Source organism: Myotis daubentonii, chromosome 19 (genome assembly GCF_963259705.1).
Source record: "Myotis daubentonii chromosome 19, mMyoDau2.1, whole genome shotgun sequence".
NCBI classification, from domain to species: Eukaryota; Metazoa; Chordata; class Mammalia; order Chiroptera; family Vespertilionidae; genus Myotis; species Myotis daubentonii.
Genome location: NC_081858.1, coordinates 11,198,694 through 11,218,564, shown reverse-complemented (window position 1 = coordinate 11,218,564; position 19,871 = coordinate 11,198,694). Strand labels below are relative to the sequence as shown.

The 19,871-nt window shown below is 46.1% G+C and overlaps 2 protein-coding genes across 2 annotated transcripts in view; one reads left to right on the top strand and one right to left on the bottom strand.

The window, feature by feature from the left end:
• PHETA1 (PH domain containing endocytic trafficking adaptor 1) overlaps nt 1-19,871 on the bottom strand; it is a 396,663-nt gene that overhangs the window by 237,866 nt on the left and 138,926 nt on the right. The gene's annotated exons all lie outside the window — the stretch shown is intronic.
• CUX2 (cut like homeobox 2) overlaps nt 18,261-19,871 on the top strand; it is a 123,542-nt gene continuing 121,931 nt past the window's right edge. The window contains exon 1 of the mRNA XM_059677106.1: nt 18,261-18,314. Within this exon, the coding sequence (XP_059533089.1) occupies nt 18,261-18,314 (54 nt within the window). The remainder of the gene's footprint in view (nt 18,315-19,871) is intronic.

The following is a 19,871-nucleotide window of genomic DNA, read 5'->3' as shown; positions in this document are numbered from 1 at the left end:
GCAGAATGAAGCAGGAGGGTGCGAGAGTTCATCACACTACTCAGAACAGCCTACAATTAAAAATGTATGAATTGTTCATTTCTGGAATTTTCCATTTAATATTTTCAAGTTGCGGTTGACCACACGTAACTGAAACCACAGGGAAAGTGCAACCGTGGATTAGGGGGAGCTACTGTGTTTAGATTTTAGACACCTTCTTGGGAGAGGCATCCCTCCTCCCACTCTTCAAAGGAGACGTGATTAAGTGAGAGCAGACTCTGGACACGGACACCAGTGCCTGTCACTTACTTGTTTGATAACCCAGGAAAGCCTCAGTTTCCCCATCTCAAAAGTGGGCATGATGCCATTTTCTGGGTCAAATGGTATTATAATAGAAACTAACATTTGTTGAGATGCTGCATAGAGAAGAGTTTAGAGGGGCCAAGCATAGAGGCAGGTGCTCAAGGAGAAGCTGGGCTCATGCCCTAACCAGTGGTCGGCAAACTCATTAGTCAACAGAGCCAAATATCAACAGTACAACGATTGAAATTTCTTTTGAGAGCCACATTTTTTAAACTTAAACTATATAGGTAGGTACATTGTTATTAACTTAATTAGGGTACTCCTAAGGCTTAGGAAGAGCCACACTCAAGGGGCCAAAGAGCCGAATGTGGCTCGCGAGCCGCAGTTTGCCGACCACGGCCCTAACCAATTCCAGCCGTGGGCAAACTACGGCCCGTTTGAAATGAATAAAACTATTGAAAAAAAAGACCGTACCCTTTTATGTAATGATGTTTACTTTGAATTTATATTAGTTCACACAAACACTCCATCCATGCTTTTGTTCCGGCCCTCCGGTCCAGTTTAAGAACCCATTGTGGCCCTCGAGTCAAAAAGTTTGCCCACCCATGGATTAGGCTCAGTGAATAGAGTGCTGGGCCTCGGACTGAAGGGTCCTGGGTTCGATTTCGGTCAAGGGCATGTGCATGTATCTTGGTTGTGGGCTCAGTCCCCAGTTGGGGGCATGCAGGAGGCAGCTGATCAATGTTTCTAACTCTCTATTCCTCTCTGTAAAAAAACAATAAAAAATATTTTTAAAATAATTTTTTAAAAAAAGAAGCTGGGCTTATGATCCAGGTGAGAGATTGTGAAGGGCCCAGTGAGCACAGCTATGAGGATAGGGGAGGTGAAAGTTCACGATTTAGGAGACTCTAGGAAGCAGAATGTTGGGGATTTATGATGGATTATATGGGGGTGAGAGGGATGGTCAAGGATGACTCCAAGGGTCGGAGGACTTGGTGTAAGAATCCCCTGAGATGTAAAAATCTCCTCCCATCCCTTGGAGCCCTCCAGGTGAAGAGAGGAGTGCTCATGCTGGGGAAAGTGTAACTTTTACTTGCATCACTCTAGGCCAGTGATGGCGAACCTATGACACGCGTGTCAGAGGTGACATGCGAACTCATTTTTTTGGTTGATTTTTCTTTGTTAAATGGCATTTAAATATATAAAATAAATATCAAAAATATAAGTCTTTGTTTTACTATGTTTGAAAATATCAAAAAATTTCTATATGTGACACGGCACCAGAGTTCAGTTAGGGTTTTTCAAAATGCTGAGCTCAAAAGGTTCGCTATCACTGCTCTAGGCAAATATCTTCCCATGTCTAGTCCTCAGTTTGCTCATCTAAAACATCCCAAGAGCCCCTCCCTCCTACCTTGCCAAAGGGTAGGCTAGATAAAGTAGTATTGTCATCACCACAGAAATTTCTCTAAGGAGGTGAGGTCTGGCTGCAGCAAGAAACATCAAGTTCAGACTCCATAAGGAATAGTCTGTGCAGTGGGTCTCTGGGCAGTTGTGAAATTTCCCTCCCTGGGAGACCTAGTGATCCAGGAAAGGAGCCCCTGCACAGTTATTTCAAGAATGGGCTATTATGGTCAGAAATACTGGTGGGTGAGGTCGTAGTTACTGAGATTGTTGTTATTCTACTTCTGTGTTGGGGTGAAGCCTCCTGGGTCCTCGGAGGGTACTCTTCTAGGGTAGTGGGAGCTCCTGCCTTTATCTGATCCATCTCTCCACCTCATCTCACACCCAGCCAATGGCTTCCCCTTTCTTGGGAGGCTTTGTATTGTGGGAAAGAAAACCTGATAGAAGAAAATCTGTTATACAAAGGAATGAACAAAGGCATGGTTTATGCATTGCACAGGCTCTTCCATTCCTTCCACAGTGCTGAGCTTCTCAAGGTCATTTCAAATAGGATAAGATTTCAAAAGAACATTTTTTTCCCCAAGAAACTGCCTTTTGTATCATAGATGTGAACCCCCCTTCACTGTGCTGAAGGGTTGTTCATATTTACAGGCCTAGATGTTAAAATCAGACAGACCTGGGTTCAAATTTCGGCTCTGCCCTGAACTAGCTGTGTGACTTTGGGTAAGTCACTTAACCTCTCTGAGACTACATTTTCTTATCTGTAAAATGGGGATATGAACAGAGTGGTTGGGAAAAGCAGTGAGGTCATGAGGCCAGGCCGAGAGTAAATGTCAGGATTTGACATTTCTAGTAACTTCTCTGTTCTTTTTCATTCCTGTTTGGGTTCAGCTCCCCAACCCCTGCCTTGCTTCTCACAAAAATGTTTCCAGTGTTGAGACCATCCATGTGGACTGTACTTGCAAAGACAGCAGAATCATTGAGGTGAGCTGGAAAACTATTTAACAACTTTTCAAGCATCCAAGTAGGGCTATATATACAAGCGGCGTGATTTCCTGGGCAGAGGAGTGAGAACAGCAGCTCCCAGAGCCTGTTGATGGGAGATAATTGGCATGGAGACATGTCTCACTTTTCCACTACTGTAGAGTGAGCTGGCAGCAAAAGATTTGGGGAGTTTTATTGAGGGTTGTGTGTTTTTTTATGAGTTATAATACTAATGTCAAATTGAGAACCCGCTCTTAGTATAGAAAAATGTATACAGAGGGTAATTTTATTTTCCTGACCATGGAGAAGGCAGGTCTTTAAAAGTGGTCAGCTTCCAGCTTCGTGGTAGGGTTCATCCAGTTGAGTCCCCCATTTATATACAAAACAGCGAGTTGGGGGGATGCCACTCCTAAACACAGCTCCTGCAAAGGTGGGCTGAAGTTGGGGGAACAAGGATTGGGTTCTCTTTGTATAATCAAAATAGGAGGATCTTGTAGCCCTTTTCACAGCCTGGGTGGTGCTCCAGGGCTGCAGAAATCCTGAAGTGACCTAAAAAAACTGTGTGATTCTGAGCAGGTTATACTACCTCTCTGAGCTCAGTCTTCTCTGCTATAAAGTGGCATCATATCTCTTAATGATGTTTCAGGTTTGACTTTTCCGTGGCCGTTTTCCTGCCTGGGGACAGTGCCTGAGAAGAGAATGGGGAAATCTCAGGTGACATCCATGGGACTCATTTCTCTGGTTTCATTTGTGTGTGTCATCTCAAGGGATGAGAAGAGATGGTACATGAACGGCATTTTTGTTGACCACTGAGCCTTTATTTCTTAGTTCCTTAGAATTAAGATTCTAATTTAAATCCATATCTTAGGTACAAATTAGGGTCTCAGGGGCTTAGCTCAACATCCCCCTCACACATAAGGACATACACACTTCTTGGTACAGATGTCCCTTCTTTATTCAAAGAGGACAATCTTTTGTGGTTGTTAAATGAGCAATTTCTGGACACAGATACTTGTGCCTGCCACTTCCTTGTTCAGTAATTTGGGTAAAGTGTTTCCCTTCTCCAAGCCTCAGTTTTTCCATTTGGAAACTGGGCATGATGCCATCTCCTTGGGCTAAATAAAATGAAAAATAAAAATGGCTGATATTTATTGAACACTTAATTTCTGTCCAGTTCCACCCTAAGCATCATCTAAGTATCTAAGCATCTAAGAACAGTTCCAAAGATGAATACCAAAATTATCACCATGCTACAGGTGGGAAAAACTGCTGTCCCAGGTCACACAGGAAGAAGTAGCAGGGCTGTGACTTAAACCCAATTCTGGGCAGTTTCAAGGACTGCGCTCTTGAACTCCCAAGTCATATGACCTCCTGATGAATGTCAAGGTCTCAGCTCCATGCCTGGTACCTAGTAAGCACCCAGTAAATGTCAGCTACAGTGACCAGAACAACAATGGTGATGCTTGGGCAACCTTTGTTTGGGGGCAGGGGAACAGAATGTAGGATGCATTTTTTAGCGAGTTCTACCATGGATTCATAAATTACCATCAGATTTCCAAAAGGGAAGGCTCATACTGAGATGAGCCACATGCAAAGTACAGCCTTCCCATCCAAAATAAAAGAGATACATTTATATATACACACGCTCACACTTTGGTATCTCAGAAACCAGGCAGAATATTGTAAAGCAATGTACAATGGCATAAAATATCATCCCAATTTAATCCATCTATCTAGTGTTCCATCTAATTACTATATTAGAAAAGTCTTCAGACCATGTATTGAACATTATAAATGGGAATAAAATGATTCTGGTAATGGCTTAATAAAACAGGTGAGGTAGCTCCGTCTGCCTGCCTGTATCCTTGGACCATGGCCAGATTGATTTGTCAGGGAAGAAAAAAAAAGAAAGAAAGAAATGGGCTTGTGTTGTTGCACTTTGGAGATTGTCTCCATTAGGGGCCTTTGATTTTATTCTTGTTTTTCCTTATGAAAGTGGTTATCGGTTCCTTTTTTAACAGCAAAATATGTAGAACTGATGGAAAAACTGACAGCAGTCGTTTCATATTTTATAAAGCCATTCCGGGCTTATAATTTGCCGGTTGGGATGAATCAAGGAACCCTGAAACTCCTGGTGAATGTGCAGCCGATGACTGCAGTCTTGTCTGAGGGCATGTTTAACCATGGGATTTAACTGCTCTGAGAAGCTGCTGCTGGGGGAGGTAGGAGGGGGTCAAGAAATTATATTTCTATCCTTTAGGGCAGGAGTTAATTAGTCAGAAGGGATCTGAGCCCTTTGTGCATCAAATAATCTTTCCTTTGTGTGCCTAGATAGGTGTTTGCTTTTTTGACATCTCTGAAGCTTTCTGTCTAGATCAAAAAATGACTCGTCCCAATCCATTTGTCCAAACACTCAGTGTCTTTGTACCTTGTGCCCAGGATCCCTATCCCCTTTCCATAAAAGCAACCATTGCTACTGAGACTTGACACATCCCTGCCTTAATTTGCTCCTGTCTTTGGAACTGGTATCCAGCAACCCGAGGCAGCTACACGACCCAGAGGTATGTATCCCTCTCTCTTCTGTGGCGCTGCCCATGATGAAGGAGAAAAAGCACCCCTTTCCAAATGCCACGCATTTCTCCAGCCCCAAAATCTAATTTCTTGCTCCGAGTTAGACTAATAAGTGGGTGTCGGAGGTTAAATTCCAGCACACTAAGGAGGTGCCCATCCTTCACGGAGCCCTAGCATTCTCACCAGGCGTCGTCCACGTTGTCATGGCTACATGGGCCCTGGACCCCAGAGACAAGAGAGCAGAATTAATGGCAGTCCTGAGTAAAGGATTCCTGTCTTGGCGAGGTTGATGGATTACATTGATGTACCATTTGTCATACTGTAATTGTTCTGGCAAATGTAATACCCACTAGTATAAACATTGTACTGCTTTGCTAATAAAACCCAAAATAGGAAGAGAAAGGATGATACAGTGTTATGCTCACTTAAAGAGACAATGCCTCCTTTCCAAGTTGGAGCCCACTTCTTTCTGAGGCCTCAGCGCCCGACTCCTTCTCCATTCATGTGCATGCAAATGCTAAGCAGCTGCCCAGCACTCGCTTTCCCTGCATGGGTGGCATGGGATGTGTGTGTAGATATATTCTCTGATACTCTTGGGATTCAATTTCCCTCTTTGTCAACATCTCCCGTGATTTCTCTTCTTGAGGGTTTCATCCAGTTGGGCTGGGGGTTACTAGTCAAAATGTCTTTGCATTTCCTGGATGCCTACTTGGTGTCTCAGATGGAGCTGTTTGTCCAAATTGACTTGGCAACTAAGGCTCTGCTGTAGTATGCTACTGCCTCCAAGAAGGCTTCTGTGACCAGCCCTGCAGTCTCTGAACACTCACATCTCTCAGGCTTGTGACTCAGAGTGAATTCACCACTGCCTGGTGCCTGTATTGCTTTATAATCCCTCCCCTGTAAGATCATGAGGTCCTCCAAGGCTGGGACTGGGTACTGAATTTCTCCCACTCCCACCTCTGCTTATGCCTCTGGTATTTGGCACACAGAAGGTGCTTAATGAATACTCAGTGAATTACTGACATACTAGTTCCCCACTGGGCATGAGGGGGCTTAAATAGCCTCATTTTTGCCCTGTCAGCCTTCCAGAACTCCCCAGACGTCCACCCTTTTTGAGCCCTCCTTGAGCTGCACGCCATAGGAGCACAGCACACATAATGGGGAGACCGTGTGCACTTCCCTCTCCAGCACTTCTCTGAGAATACCATTGGGTCACAATCTCGTCCTGTTCACCTCTGGCGTCCCCGCATCCCTTTTGAAATCTCTAAATGCTTAAAGATGAATGTGTGAATGAACAAATGAGTGAATGAATGCCCTGACCTACCACCACCTCCATGGGTTGAGCTGCACTTGAGTCCCTTTTTGCCGTGTGGAGCTGTTGAAGGCAGCAGTTGGGGGTGAAATTCCTGGCCTGTCCAAAGATATTTATCCAACTGTCTGAATGTCGGGGAAAACGTGGGCCATGGAAGCAGCTTTTGCCGCAGAGTCAGGCTGTGAATAAGCTGGGTACTGGACTCTCTGGTTATACCGTTTCCCCATGAAAGATTTCTGTGCCCCTGGAATAAGCAAGGCAGAGTCTTCTGTTGGGATCTTGGGAAAGAATGATGTCGGGGAAGGCCCTAGGGGCAGCTTGGCCTCCATCTTTAATCGCGCCTCTTGACCTTGAGTTTGAGTTCCAGCTCTCCCAAGAGTTCTTCTGAGCCATAAATATTTATCTCTTTGACCACCTTCCCCCAGATTATCATGACACAAGGGCCCACACAGGATCTGTGATCTCATATAATGTCTGGCCAGGCTTTGCTATCTTCCATGTCTTAATATGTGCATTCCTCTCTACCCTTATGGGGTCCAGCCAATGGCCCCAGGGCCCTCTGAGGTTCTGCTCCTGTGAGGAATGCACTCAGCGACAAGTAACTGAAAATGGTGCTTTAAATTCATTAGGTTTACTTTTTATTTTTAAACTAGGGGCCCGGTGCACGAAATTCGTGCACTGGGTGTGTGTGTGGGGGGGGGGAGTGTCCCTCAGCCCAGCCTGCCCCCTCTCACATACTGGGAGCCCTCAGGCGTTGACCCCCATCACCCTCCAATCGCAGGATCGGCCCCTTGCCCAGGCCTGATGCCTCTGACAGAGGCGTCAGGCCTGGGCAGGGGGCCCTCATTTCCCCTCATCACTGGTTCTGCCCCCAGCCCAGGCCTGATGCCTCTGGCCCAGGCATCAGGCCTGGGCAGGGGACCCCCAGACCCCTTTGATTGCTGGCTCTGCCCCTTGCCCAGGCCTGATGCCTCGGCCAGAGGCGTAGACCCCCATCACCCTCCGATCGCCTGATCGGCCCCTTGCCCAGGCCTGACGCCTCTGCCAGAGGTGTCAGGCTTGGACAGGGGACCCCCATCTCCCCCCGATCACTGGCTCTGACCCCCGCCCAGGTCTGAGGCCTCTGGCCCAGGAATCATGCCTGGGCAGGGGACCCCCATCTCCCTCTGATCGCTTGCTCCACCCCCCGCCCAAGCCTGATGCCTCTGACCCAGGCTTCAGGCCTGGGCAAGAGGACCATCATATCCCCCCATTCCCCGGCTCCGCCCCCCACCCAGGCCTGATGTCTCTGGCCCAGGCATCAGGCCTGGGCAGGGGACCCCCAGCCCCCCACCCAGGCCTGATGCCTCGGCCAGAGGAGTTGACCCTCATCACCCTCCGATCACCAATCACCGGATCGGCCCCTTGACCAGGCCTGAGGCCTCTGGCAGAGGTGTCAGGCCTGAGCAGGGGACCCCCAGCTCCCTGCGATCTCCCGCTCTGCCCCTGCCCAGGCCTAACGCCTCTGGCCAAGGCGTTAGGCCTGGGCAGGGGACCCCCAGCTCCCCGCAGTTGCAGGCTCCGCCCCTGCCCAGGCCTAATGTCTCTGGCCGAGGCATCCGGCCTGGGCAGCGGGGACCCGCAGTGGCAGCGGGGGCCGTCGCGATCGCGCGGGCTCCGCCCCTGCCCCTGCAGGACGCCTCTGGCTGAGGCGTCCGGCCCGGGCAGCGGGGACCCGCAGCTGCAGCGGCCCCGCGATTGTGGGCTCCGCTTTAGGCCCAGGCAAGGGACCCCTAGCTCCCGGGACTGCCAGCTTCGACCATGCCCAGCTCCCATCGCTGGCTCCACCCCTACTTCCTGCTATCACTGGCCAGGGCGGCAAAGGCGCCTGATTCTCCAATCATGGCTGGGGGGCAGGGCAAAGGCAGCCCCAGGGCCGCCTTTGCCCTGCCCCCCAGCTCTTAGCTCCCCCCTGGGTTTCTGATCACTGTCAGTGGCAGGGGGCTTCTTCCTGCTTTCCCTTTCGCCTCCCTGCATTGTGCCTACATATGCAAATTAACCGCCATTTTTGTTGGCAGTTAACTGCCATCTTAGTTGGCAGTTAATTTGCATATAGCCCTGATTAGCCAATGAAAAGGGGAGTGTCGTACGCCAATTACCATTTTTCTCTTTTATTAGTGTAGATGGACTTTATTTTTGGAGCTGTTTTAGAATCACAGCAAAATTAAGCAGAATATATAGCAAGTGCACATATGCCCTCTGACCCCCACATATGCACAGTCTCCCACATCAACATCCCACACCACAGTGGGACATTTGTTACAATCAATGAACCAACATTGACACATCATTATCCAAAGTTCATAGTTTATATTAGAGTTCACTTTTGGTTTTGTACATTCTATAGATTTGGACAAATATATAATGTCATGTATCCATCATTATGGTACCACACAGAGTGTTTTCACTGCCCTAAAAATCCTCTGTATTCTGCGGATTCATTCATCCCCACCTCCAACCCCTGACAACCACTGATCTTTTTACTGCCTCCAGAGTTTTGCCTTTTCCAAAATGTCAGATAGCTGGAATCATTCAGTATGTAGCCTTTTCAAATGGACTTCTTTCACATAGTAATATGCATTTAAGTTTTCGCCATGTTTTTTCATGGCTTGATAGCTCATTTGTCTTTAGCACTGAATAATATTCCATTGATTGGATGTACCAGAGTTTATTTATTTATTCACCTACTGAAGGACATCTTGGGGGTTTGTTTTTCTCACATGACAAAGTTCACAGGTAGGTGATTCTTCTGTCTTTCCATTTCATCATCTTGGCTTTCATCCTCATAGCTGAAAATGGCCATTCTTCTTCCAACTGGGTCTCATATCTGTAGGCCAGGAAGGAATAAGAAGGGAATACCAAAGGAACAGAGGGGAAAAGGTTTACATCTAGTGAGAATTCTACTTTTTAATTTGTGAAGCAAAGTCCTCCTTAGGCATATCTAATCTTCATCTCATTGTCTAGAACTCTGGCGACTTGAAGCTGCAAGAGAGGCTGGGAAATCAGACCTTGTAGCTTTCCAGCTTCTGGTTATGGGTTGAATTATGTCTCTTTAGAATTCATGTGTTGGAGTCCTAATCCCCCAGTGAGTGACCTCAGAATGTGACTGTATTTAGATATAGGTAATTATTTTTCCCTTTAAGGGAATTAAGTTAAAATAAGGTCATTGTATTGAGTCCTAATCCAATAGGACTGGTGTCCTTATAAGAAGAGGAAATTAGGACACAGACATATATGTACAGAGGGAAAACCACATGAAGACATGGGGAAAATCGCATGGAGAATAGCCTCAAAGAAACAGACTCTGCTCATACCTTGATCTGCAACTTGTAGCTTCCAGAATTGTGAGCAAAATAATTTCTGTTGTTTAAGCTGCCCAGTCTGTGTTACTTTGTTATGGCAACCAGAGGGAGTTGGGATAGTTTGGGGTGAACAATCTGTACTGTTTGCCTCAGATGGATACTCTTATGCCATTTTACAGAAGACTCATCAGAGTCAGAGAGGGTTAGTAGCAAGTCTGGTGCTACATAGCTGTCTACATGATGGCCAGAGTTTTGACTCCAGAATCAGACCTCTAAGTGCTCATTGACAAATGAGTGGATAAATAAAGTGTGGTATATTTATACAATGGAATGCTATTCAGCCTTCAAAAGGAAGGAAATCTCATCACATGTTGTAACATGGATTAACCTGGAGAACCTGGACAAACACTGTATGATTCTATTGTATCATACTGTATGGTTGGTATGTCGAGGAGTCAAATTCATAGAGACGGAAGTAGAATGGTGGTTACCAGGGACTGAAGAGTTAGTGTTCAATGCATATTGAGTTTCAGTTTTTCAGGATGAATGGTGGTAATGCCACTGAGCACTTCTACTGTAAATAATCATAATTAACACAGATTATTTTATGTAATCCCTAAATGATGCTCTTAATAAGTAGGTAAAGGCATTAACAATACCAAGGTTCAGAGAGATTAAGTCATTTGTTCAAGGTTGCCCAGTTAGCCAGTGGCTGAACTAGGCCTTGAATATAGGTCTGTCCAAAACCCAGTCTGTCAACCATACCAACCTAAACTGCCTTAGACTTTGATTAGAGAAAGGTTAAACTTGATACTATTGACATTTTGGGCTGGATAATCCTTTGTTTGGGGGGGGGGGGAGTTCCTGTGCATTGTAGAATGTTTTACAGCATCCCTGGTCTCAATTAGATTCCAGTAGTACGCACCCTTTCCCTAAAGTGAGATGACCAAAAATGTCTCCAGACATTACCAAATGTTCTCCAGGAGGCAGAATCACCCTGGATAGACCCACTGGTTTAAGTGGGGGCCTCCTGGTGGCAAAGAGATTGGGCAGTTGCTGCTACTCTCACCAAGGTGGATTTGCCATCCTGCAAATAGCAGATGTTCGTGCTGCTGCTGCTCATAAGCTTGTGAGTGCTCACATTTTAACGCTACATCAGTCCATGGAAATCAGCTTGTGTGCAAAAGATCATTTGTGGGAAGACGGGGAGGGGCACAAGTATTTTCCCTGCACAATGAAAGAATTTTTTCACAGGAGTGTCCTCATTCTCCACATCCCCCCATCCTTAACTTGCCCAAACAGGTTGAACATTCATTTAAACATAAGGCTGGGCACATCCTTACTTGTAGCTTGAATAATGTTTATTTGTAAAATGGCTCATCCTATATAATAAAAGCCTAATATGCTAAGTGTCCAGTCGTCCAGTTGGCTGTTCAACCAATCAAAGCGTAATATGCTAATGATATGGTAAAGCCACTCAACCGCTCGCTATGACATGCACTGACCACCAGGGGACAGGTGCTTCAACCGGTAGGTTAGCTTGCTGCTGGGGTCCAGCTGATCGGGACTAAGCGAGACGGGCCGGACACGCCCTGGAGCCCTCCTGCGGTCTCTCCCTGGCTGGCCAACCTCCTCCATCCCTCCCCGGCCCCAATCATGCACTGGTGGGGTCCCTCAGCCTGGCCTGTGCCCTCTCGCAATTCAGGACCCTTCGGGGGATGTCGAAGAGCCAGTTTTGGCCCGATCCCACAGGCCAGGCCAAGGGACCCCACTGGTGCACGAATTTGCGCACAGGGCCTCTAGTGATAGTATAAAAATGTCCGTGCAGGTTTAGGTAGATACATAGTCCCCAAGCTTTTCCCAGAGCTCGGGCAGCTCTGGAAGGATCTGGTTTGAATAGCCTTTCAGTTAAAGGTGTCCAGAACACTTTGTTGGGTGAATAAAGCAAATAGTAGAATGGGATCCCACTTTTGAAAAACACCCCAACAAATGAATATAGAGAAAAGCCCAGAAGGGTGGACTCCAGAGTGTTCCAATGGTTTTGTTTACTGTATCTCCTGGCTCTGGCATACAGTAGATGCTTAATCATTATTTGTTGATAGCTGAATGCAAAGTGGAAAGATAGAGCTGTCCAACTTTTTTCTTTGTGTGCTTCTCTGTCCATTGAAGTTTTTTTATAATGAGCATATATTAACTTTGTGGTTAAAGGGGGGGGCGCATTTACCCTTAAAGAAAGGAAATTTAAAAAGAAACAGAATCACGTCTTGAACTTGCCTAGCTCTTCCTTCTACAGAGCTCACAACCTGTGTTCCTATCTTGCCAGAGCCACACAAAGAAATGAAACTGGTGTTTTATGGTCCTTGTTCAATCATGCATTGATAACATTGGACTCCTGCAGAAAACTGCTTCTTTCTCTCACTTTGGATTTTCCCTTGGGCTTTGGAGGGAAAAAACACCAACAGACAGCGGACAGGAAGGGAGTAGGGGCTTGGAAGATTCAGTCTTGCTGCTGCCCCTGGCAGAAGGCAGAGGGCTGTGGGCCAAATGACCTCTTCATAGGGAGGGAACTCCCACTCCTGTGATTTCCTCCTACTGTGGCTTTGAGATCCTTCCAGAGCTGCCCGAGCTCTGGGAAAAGCTTGGGGGCGTGTGAAGGTCAGAGAGGAAAAATACGGACTAGATTATTTGGGGGAGAGGGGAGAGCAAGTTTCAAGACCACAAGGATACATTGATGGAGGAGGGAGAAGAAACTCTCTCACACCAGCCTTCTGATTTCTAAATATTCCAAAGGCCTTTGAGTTTGTACAGTTGCATCTCAAATGTGTTTTAAAGTTTACTACTGACCCGATTCATAGAAAAAGATAAACACCCTTCTTATGTTTGGAGTCATATGTAATTTTTATCTCTTGACCTTTAAATGTAAGCAGCAGTAAAATGAAGAACTATTGCAGTCATTTAACACTCTGGCTGTACTAACTGGTTCCTGCCTGAGAACCGTGGTTTTAAATTGGCTAATGCAGAATACTTGCAGAGCTAATAATAATTCAGATTACTCCTGTCAGCTATTCCAGTTTCATGGGTAATTTAGTAGTTGAATAAATTTTTAAAAAAATTCATTCGTTACCATGCACTGTTATGAATCAGTAGATGGTTTACCATTGGCAGCAGTAACTGTAAGAAGATTTAAATTGCTACTGAAAAGGATTTGAGTGAAGGTAATGTTTTATAATGTTCTAAGCCATATGCACTACTTTCAGGCCTCATCAGTTTTACATTGATTCCTAGTGAAGTGTTTAATTGCATCATGAATGCAATATAATTCAGTTCTTTCTGCTAATATGGTATATATCTCAAAGTGATATACAGCACTGACAGGGAGAATTCACAGTTTCATCTGGATTTGGGAGGGCATTGAGAATTGGGCGCCTACTGGATGCATGGAGGGCAGGTGCAGGGGGAAGGCTAAATGTTAGTGTCACCTTGCTGAAACCGGGGGCTGTGGGGTGTCATGAGTGTGTGTGGGGAGAAGTAGACTGTGTCATGAGTTCTCAGTGCTGACAGACAGCCAGAGAAGGGTCTGGTGCTATTGGCCTCCCCTAGAAGGGCAGGGAGATCTCTCAGCTGGCTGAGAAGTAGAAGGCTGGTCAGGCCCGCTCCCACCATCAAATGCTCATGGATTGGGTCTGGCTATCTCACTGGCCATTTCCAAGTGATTATTGAGAATAGGGCTTTCTGTTGTCATTTGTTTAGTCATTCAATTGATATTTATTGAGCACCTAAGAAAATGGTGGTGGGGTGGGCAAACATTTCTCTTGCCTTTTCTTCTCTGCATTTCACAAAGCAACTCAAGGTGCAGGGGTTCTTGCTGAGGTAAGCCCCTGGATTTTGTTTTAAGAGGTTTCTCTGCCTACCATCCTTCCAGGTCAATGGAGGCATCTTTCCAAATTGCAGCATGTAAAAGCAAAACTCATTCTTTCTGGCATTCATTCATTTATTCAATTACTTATTCATTCAACAAATTAGTATTACAAGTTTTGCACTGTTCTGGTTTCTGGGGATATAGTGGTGGAAAAATATGCCTGACCTCATGGAGCTTTTATTCTAGTGGGGACAGATAGACCATAAGCAGATACATAATTAAGAACACAGATTAGCTTCAGATACTAGTAATGGCCGCATCCCAGTAGGATCCACTTGATAGCTTGTTTCCTGCTTTTAAAAAAGTGTGTCTTAGTGTGTTCATTTGCTCAGGTCACCATAACAAAGTACCACTGACTGGGGCTTAACCAACAGAAGTTTACTTTCTTGCAGTTGTGGAGGCGTCAAGTCAAAAGCAAGGTGTCATCAAGGTTGATTTCTTGAGGGCTCTCTCCTTGGCGAGGAGAAGGCCGTCTTCGTGTTCACAAGGCATTTTTCTTCTATGCTAACTATATCCTATTTCTCCTTTTTATAAAGACACCAGTCATATTGAATCGGGGCCCAATAAATGATGTCATTTTAACTCCATTACCTCAATTTATCTCCAAAAAGAGATATGTCCATTCTGAAGTCCTGGGGGGGTTGGACTCCAACATATAAATTCGGGGGGCACAATTCAGCCCATAACACCCTGTGTAGAGAGAGAGTGTGAATGTGTACATGCGTATGAGTGTGAATGTGTACGTGTACGTGTGTGTGTGTGTGTGTGTGTGTGTGTGTGTGTGTGTGATTGTAGCGGGGTAGTTCGGTGCTCTCAGTGAAAGGAACAAGAAAACAGTGTTAAATGCACTCTAATCAGAGGGCTCTTTCTCTCAACTGTAACGTCTGATGTGAAAGTCAGACTTGCTTGTCACGTCAATCCCTTCTCCAGCAGGACCTTAAAATCAGAGTTCATGCATTTTCAGATATCTGATTGTCATGTAGCCACGAAGCAGAAGCCTGGGGACCCAGGGCTCCCCCCTCAGCCTGGCGCCTTGATGTAATCAGAGCCTCCTTTTTATCCCTACTCTCGAGGAAGGCCAGCCAGGCCACCTTTTTGATCGTTGTAACCTTGATACAGAAGAATAATTTATCCATGCCCCGGATGAGGAAATTGCAAAATATTATTTATGAAGGTGAACTGACGCATTGTAATTCTGGCCCTGCATTTCTGGATGCGGCTGGCCAGAATAGGGAGATGCAGCTGGTGTTTGATGATAAAATGGGACATGGTCCCCATGAGATGGAGGTATTGGGAGAGCAGGGAATCAGGGGTCCCTCAAGAGAGTTTCCAGGGAATGAATTATTCCAGAAGCTGACCCACACTGCCCTTCCATGACTCCCGGTCAGAAGTAGGAGCAGAAAAGGCTCCAGGAAAATAGAGAGGCTCTGATGAACACTGGTTTGGAGAAAGGAAAGATATGTAGGCCTTCCTTTGAGGATTGTGGTCTTGGGAGGTTGTATAGTACAGTGGTTATCAGCCTTGACTTTGGAGCCAGCCAGCCTGGAGTGTGAGTCCTGGTTCTATTGCTTCCTATGTAGTGGGTGACATTAAGCAAATTAGGTCACTTTTGAACCTCAGTTTGTTCATCTGTACAATGGAAATAATAACAAATCTACCCAAGAACTGCCTCGAGACTAACATGAAATAAGACGGGTAAAATGTACTTGTCTGGTCAACAGGCCCAACTCCTTACCGAGGTAGCAGTTAAGTTGAGTGATAGGAATGCAGCTCTGTATCGAGATTGCTTGGCCTGGATTCCAGCTCTATTCCTCAACTGGCTGTGTGACTTTGAATGAATCACTTCACTTCTCTGAGCCTCCATTTTCCTCATCTGTCAAACAGGCATAAAAATGGTTCCTACTTCATAGGGTACTCTTGAGAGTTAGATGAATGAATGGAAGGAAAGTGTTTACCAGTTACCTGTCTCACAGTAAATGCTCAGTAAATGTTGGCCATTAATATTAACTTCCTAGTATAGTTCTTAGCAGTCTTCCTTTCAAGAAGCTGTTCCCAACCTTGACTCAGATCTGCCAACACTGCCCTATTGAACAACACACTTAATTTTAAAATCCCAAAGGAATTGCAGTTCTTGTGTTTTGAAATTTCTTCTGAGCATTGAGAAGTCCCTGAAAGGGGACAGGATGTATATTTCCTGGGAGGGCCCACTCTAGCATCTGTCCGCCACAGGAGAGATGGCAGACCCCCAACATCTCTGATCACCCAATTCACCAAACGGATACACCAACTCCTGAAAACATCACCACACTCTCTTAGGCACCAGCCGGAAAGTTCAGCAGTAAATGTTTTGCAGCCTCTCACCAATTTGGGGTGCTAGTGAATTAGTGTTTGGTATTGAATTAGTATTCATTTTCTCTAATATGATATAAAAGTATAATCACATTAGTGACTTTTATAGGACATTAGATTATACATTTGGAGCACGTGCCTGCCTCAAGCAGCTTTAAAAATTAAAAATAAAAACAGCCAGCAACAATAACAACTGAACCGTCTTCCCCCCTGGCTCATGAGCCCTGACTTTTTCAGCTGGGCTGCAGCAACCTGGGTAGAAAATTCTCTGCTCTCTGCCTCCTGGTCCCTACAGGGAAAGAATTTTCATTCCACCGACCTGATTTGTGAAGCATTGAATTTAAGACCTTAATAGTCGTTCCAAATGAATGTTTCTTTAATCCCGGGGCAGAAACGTAGGCTGTGGTTGAGATGTAATTAATAGCACTAATTACTCTTCTCTCCCTCCATCTCCTTTTCCTCCTGCCATCAACCCCGTTCCCCAAGAAACCTTGCGAAAGCATCAGAAATATTCACTTTTTGCTTCAAAATGTCCCTGAACAGAGAAACCAGTCATCAAACCCAGAGCCCACCCCAACTTACCTGGCCCCCCGGTCTCCCTGTTGGGAAATATTTTCCCTCTACCTCCCAATGGTTTCTCCAGTTCTGGGTCTCCTGGGATTTCCAGGAGTTTAGATTTTCTAGAACCTGTTTCCAACTATCTTGGTGACTCAGCGAGTTGTGTATGGTGATTTCCTAAGGAAGCAGCAATATATGGCAGTGAGGGCGAACCTTTTGAGCTCAGCGTGTCAGCATTTTGAAAAACCCTAACTTAACTCTGGTGCCATGTCACATATAGAAATTTTTTGATATTTGCAACCATACTAAAACAAAGATTTATATTTTTGATATTTATTTTATATATTTAAATGCTATTTAACAAAGAAAAATCAACCAAAAAAATGAGTTTGCGTGTCACCTCTGACACGTGTGTCATAGGTTTGCCATCACTGATATATGACCTGACTTTCCTGGGCATCTTTTTCTACCGTGCAGCCTCACTGATGCATTGGTTCAAACATGTGTGCAGTTCCTCACGGACTCCCTAAGGTCCCTGCCAGCAGATGTCCAACACTGAGGGAACCCAACAATAGCCCTGTTGGGTTCGAAGTTCAACCCCACCAAACCATTTTCCACTACAAAAGGTAAAGGACTGAAAGGTTTTCTACACATAATGAAAGGCAACTGATTGAGAGAGCTAAAATGATTTATTTGTACACTGTCTCATTCCCAAATAATTAGAGGTGTGTAGACCCGCCCAGACAAACTTTGAAAGTAGGTTGCATCTGGCAGGCAACTCCGACAATTCCGGCTTACTGGAGTACCACATTGAGAAGGATCCTCAGACCATATTTTAGATCAGCAAATGAGTCTCATTCAGTCAACAAACATTTGATGTGCCAGGTACTGGGGCCACTGCCTTGAATTGGGCCACAAAATCCCTCCCCTAAAGGAATTCTCATTCTAGTCAAGAGAGGCTGACAGTGGATACCAGCAAGGCCAGCTCAAGCAGGCTTGGGCACAGGATTAGTGCTTCTTTACCACTGTGGGTGTCTGTGTGTCTGGGCTTGCACACGTGTGTCGCCTGTCTTGGGAGGGTTGCTCTGGGGCCTGAGAGCTCATGTGACTGGAGTGTGGAGGGACTGGGAGATGCAGGTGGAGAGCAGGGTGGCAGGCTGCTTTGGCCACATGGGGGGGGCCCAGGTTTTTGACTCAGCGCCCAGGGAGCTCGTGGAGGAGTATACATAGAGCAAAGCTCTCCTATAGCATTGTCGGGGTCCCTGTGAAACCATGTTATGGGGGCAAGTGGGTGGCCCGGAGGAGGCTGAGTAGTGGCAGAGGATGGCTTGGGCTTCCTAGAAGAGCAGCTGATGGGCCTCGTTTAATGTGGCGGAATGGAATGAATGGAAATGCCTCCCAGACTCCTGGCCTGAGCATCTGTGTAGATATGGTGCTGCTTCTTGAGAGGGGGCAGAAGCTGGGAGAAAGTGGGGAGCAGGCTGTAGCGCAGGGTTTCTGTTGGCCACAGGAAATCTGAAGCAGCTTTGGCCTCGCAGAGGGAATGTCAGGCCTGCAGTGGGTGTACAAGTGGATCTCAGAGTCCTATGGGCTGAAGGTAAGACCTGGGCAAGACTCCCCGGGGACTCAGCCACGTCCTTTTCTTGGCTCTGAGGCCCTGAGCCAGAGCACTGAGGGCCCCCCCATCAGTTATCGCAGCCCAGGCCATGAGCATTAATGTAAGAAACCTATTAGAAGGATGCCTCCTCTGGGGACCCAACCCAAAACCACAGCAGCAAGGAGCTGCATAGAGTTTGGGTGTTTGCAGGGCTGGCTCCCCCAACATCGGGACCCTGGAACATTGGATCACCTCACCAGCGGCTGGGACAGGCTTCCCAAAGGCCAGTTCATGTCACCTTTACCTCAGAAAATAAGGGTACATTGCATTGCTGAGACAATAATCTCTTGCATGTCTTGGTTGATGGTAATCTTAAAAGCTAAAATTGAGCATTTTACTGTGTTGACCCTTAACCACCCACAGGCTCAGTTAATTCTCACAGCAACCCAAGAGGCAAGTTTTATAATGATTCCCATTGTGTAGATAAGAAAACTGAGGCTCAATGGAATAGCTGTTGCACAGCACTGTAGTGCAGACAGGATTTGAAGCCAGGCCAGTCTAACTACAAAGCCCCATTCTCTTAGTGTTCACATTCTATGCCAAATGCTTGCTATATTTTCTCTCTCTTTTTTAAAAAATATATTTTGTTTATTGATTTTTTACAGAGAGTAAGGGAGAGGGATAGAGAGTTAGAAACATCGATGAGAGAGAAACATCGATCAGCTGCCTCCTGCACACTCCCTACTGGGTATGTGCCCACAATCAAGGTACATGCCCTTGACTGGACTCAAACCTGGGACCCTTGAGTCCGCAGGCCGACGCTCTATTCACTGAGCCAAACCAGTCAGGGCTATATATATTTTGTCTCTTAAAGTCACAACTACCCTTCATAGGGTGTTACCATTACAACCATTTTTATAGACAAGGAAACTAAGGCTCAGAGAGAGGAAATGCCTTGGGGTCACACAACTGGTAAGTTGCAGCACCGGACTTTGAACCCAGACCCATGGGGAAGCCCTGAACTCTCTTTTGGAAATGAGCATGCTCCTGGCTACTAGTCACTGCCTCCCTGGACTGGCAGTAAAAGTCTGTGACCCCCTCAGTGGCCCACCAGGGGCGGAAGGTGGGACTCTATCTTCAGTGCTGTCCTAGCAGCTTCCTAGGCAAGGCTTTGCAAATTAATGAGAAACATCAGAGGCTTATAGTCTTCTTGGAGCTCTGTAGCCAAACCCGGTGAGAGCCTGTTCAGAGAGAGGTGGGTTTATCGGTAGAGCCTGTGCCTGGAGCTGGTGCTCATATCGGACTTGTGTGGCAGTAAAGCCCCCACTTCTGGGATGTGCAGCCTTGGTTAGCTCATGGGGTTTGGTCCACCCTGTCCACCAGGTAATCCTGATGGCTCACTGGGACAGCTCTGTCCATCACAGCACTGATAGACAGCACTAGACAACTCAATAGCAGAGGGAGCTGTATAGGATTCACTACTTTGCTTCAGCAAATGTGTATGTGTGTTTCTTGAACCAGTAGTTGGAAAATCACACCCTGATTTAGACACCTACT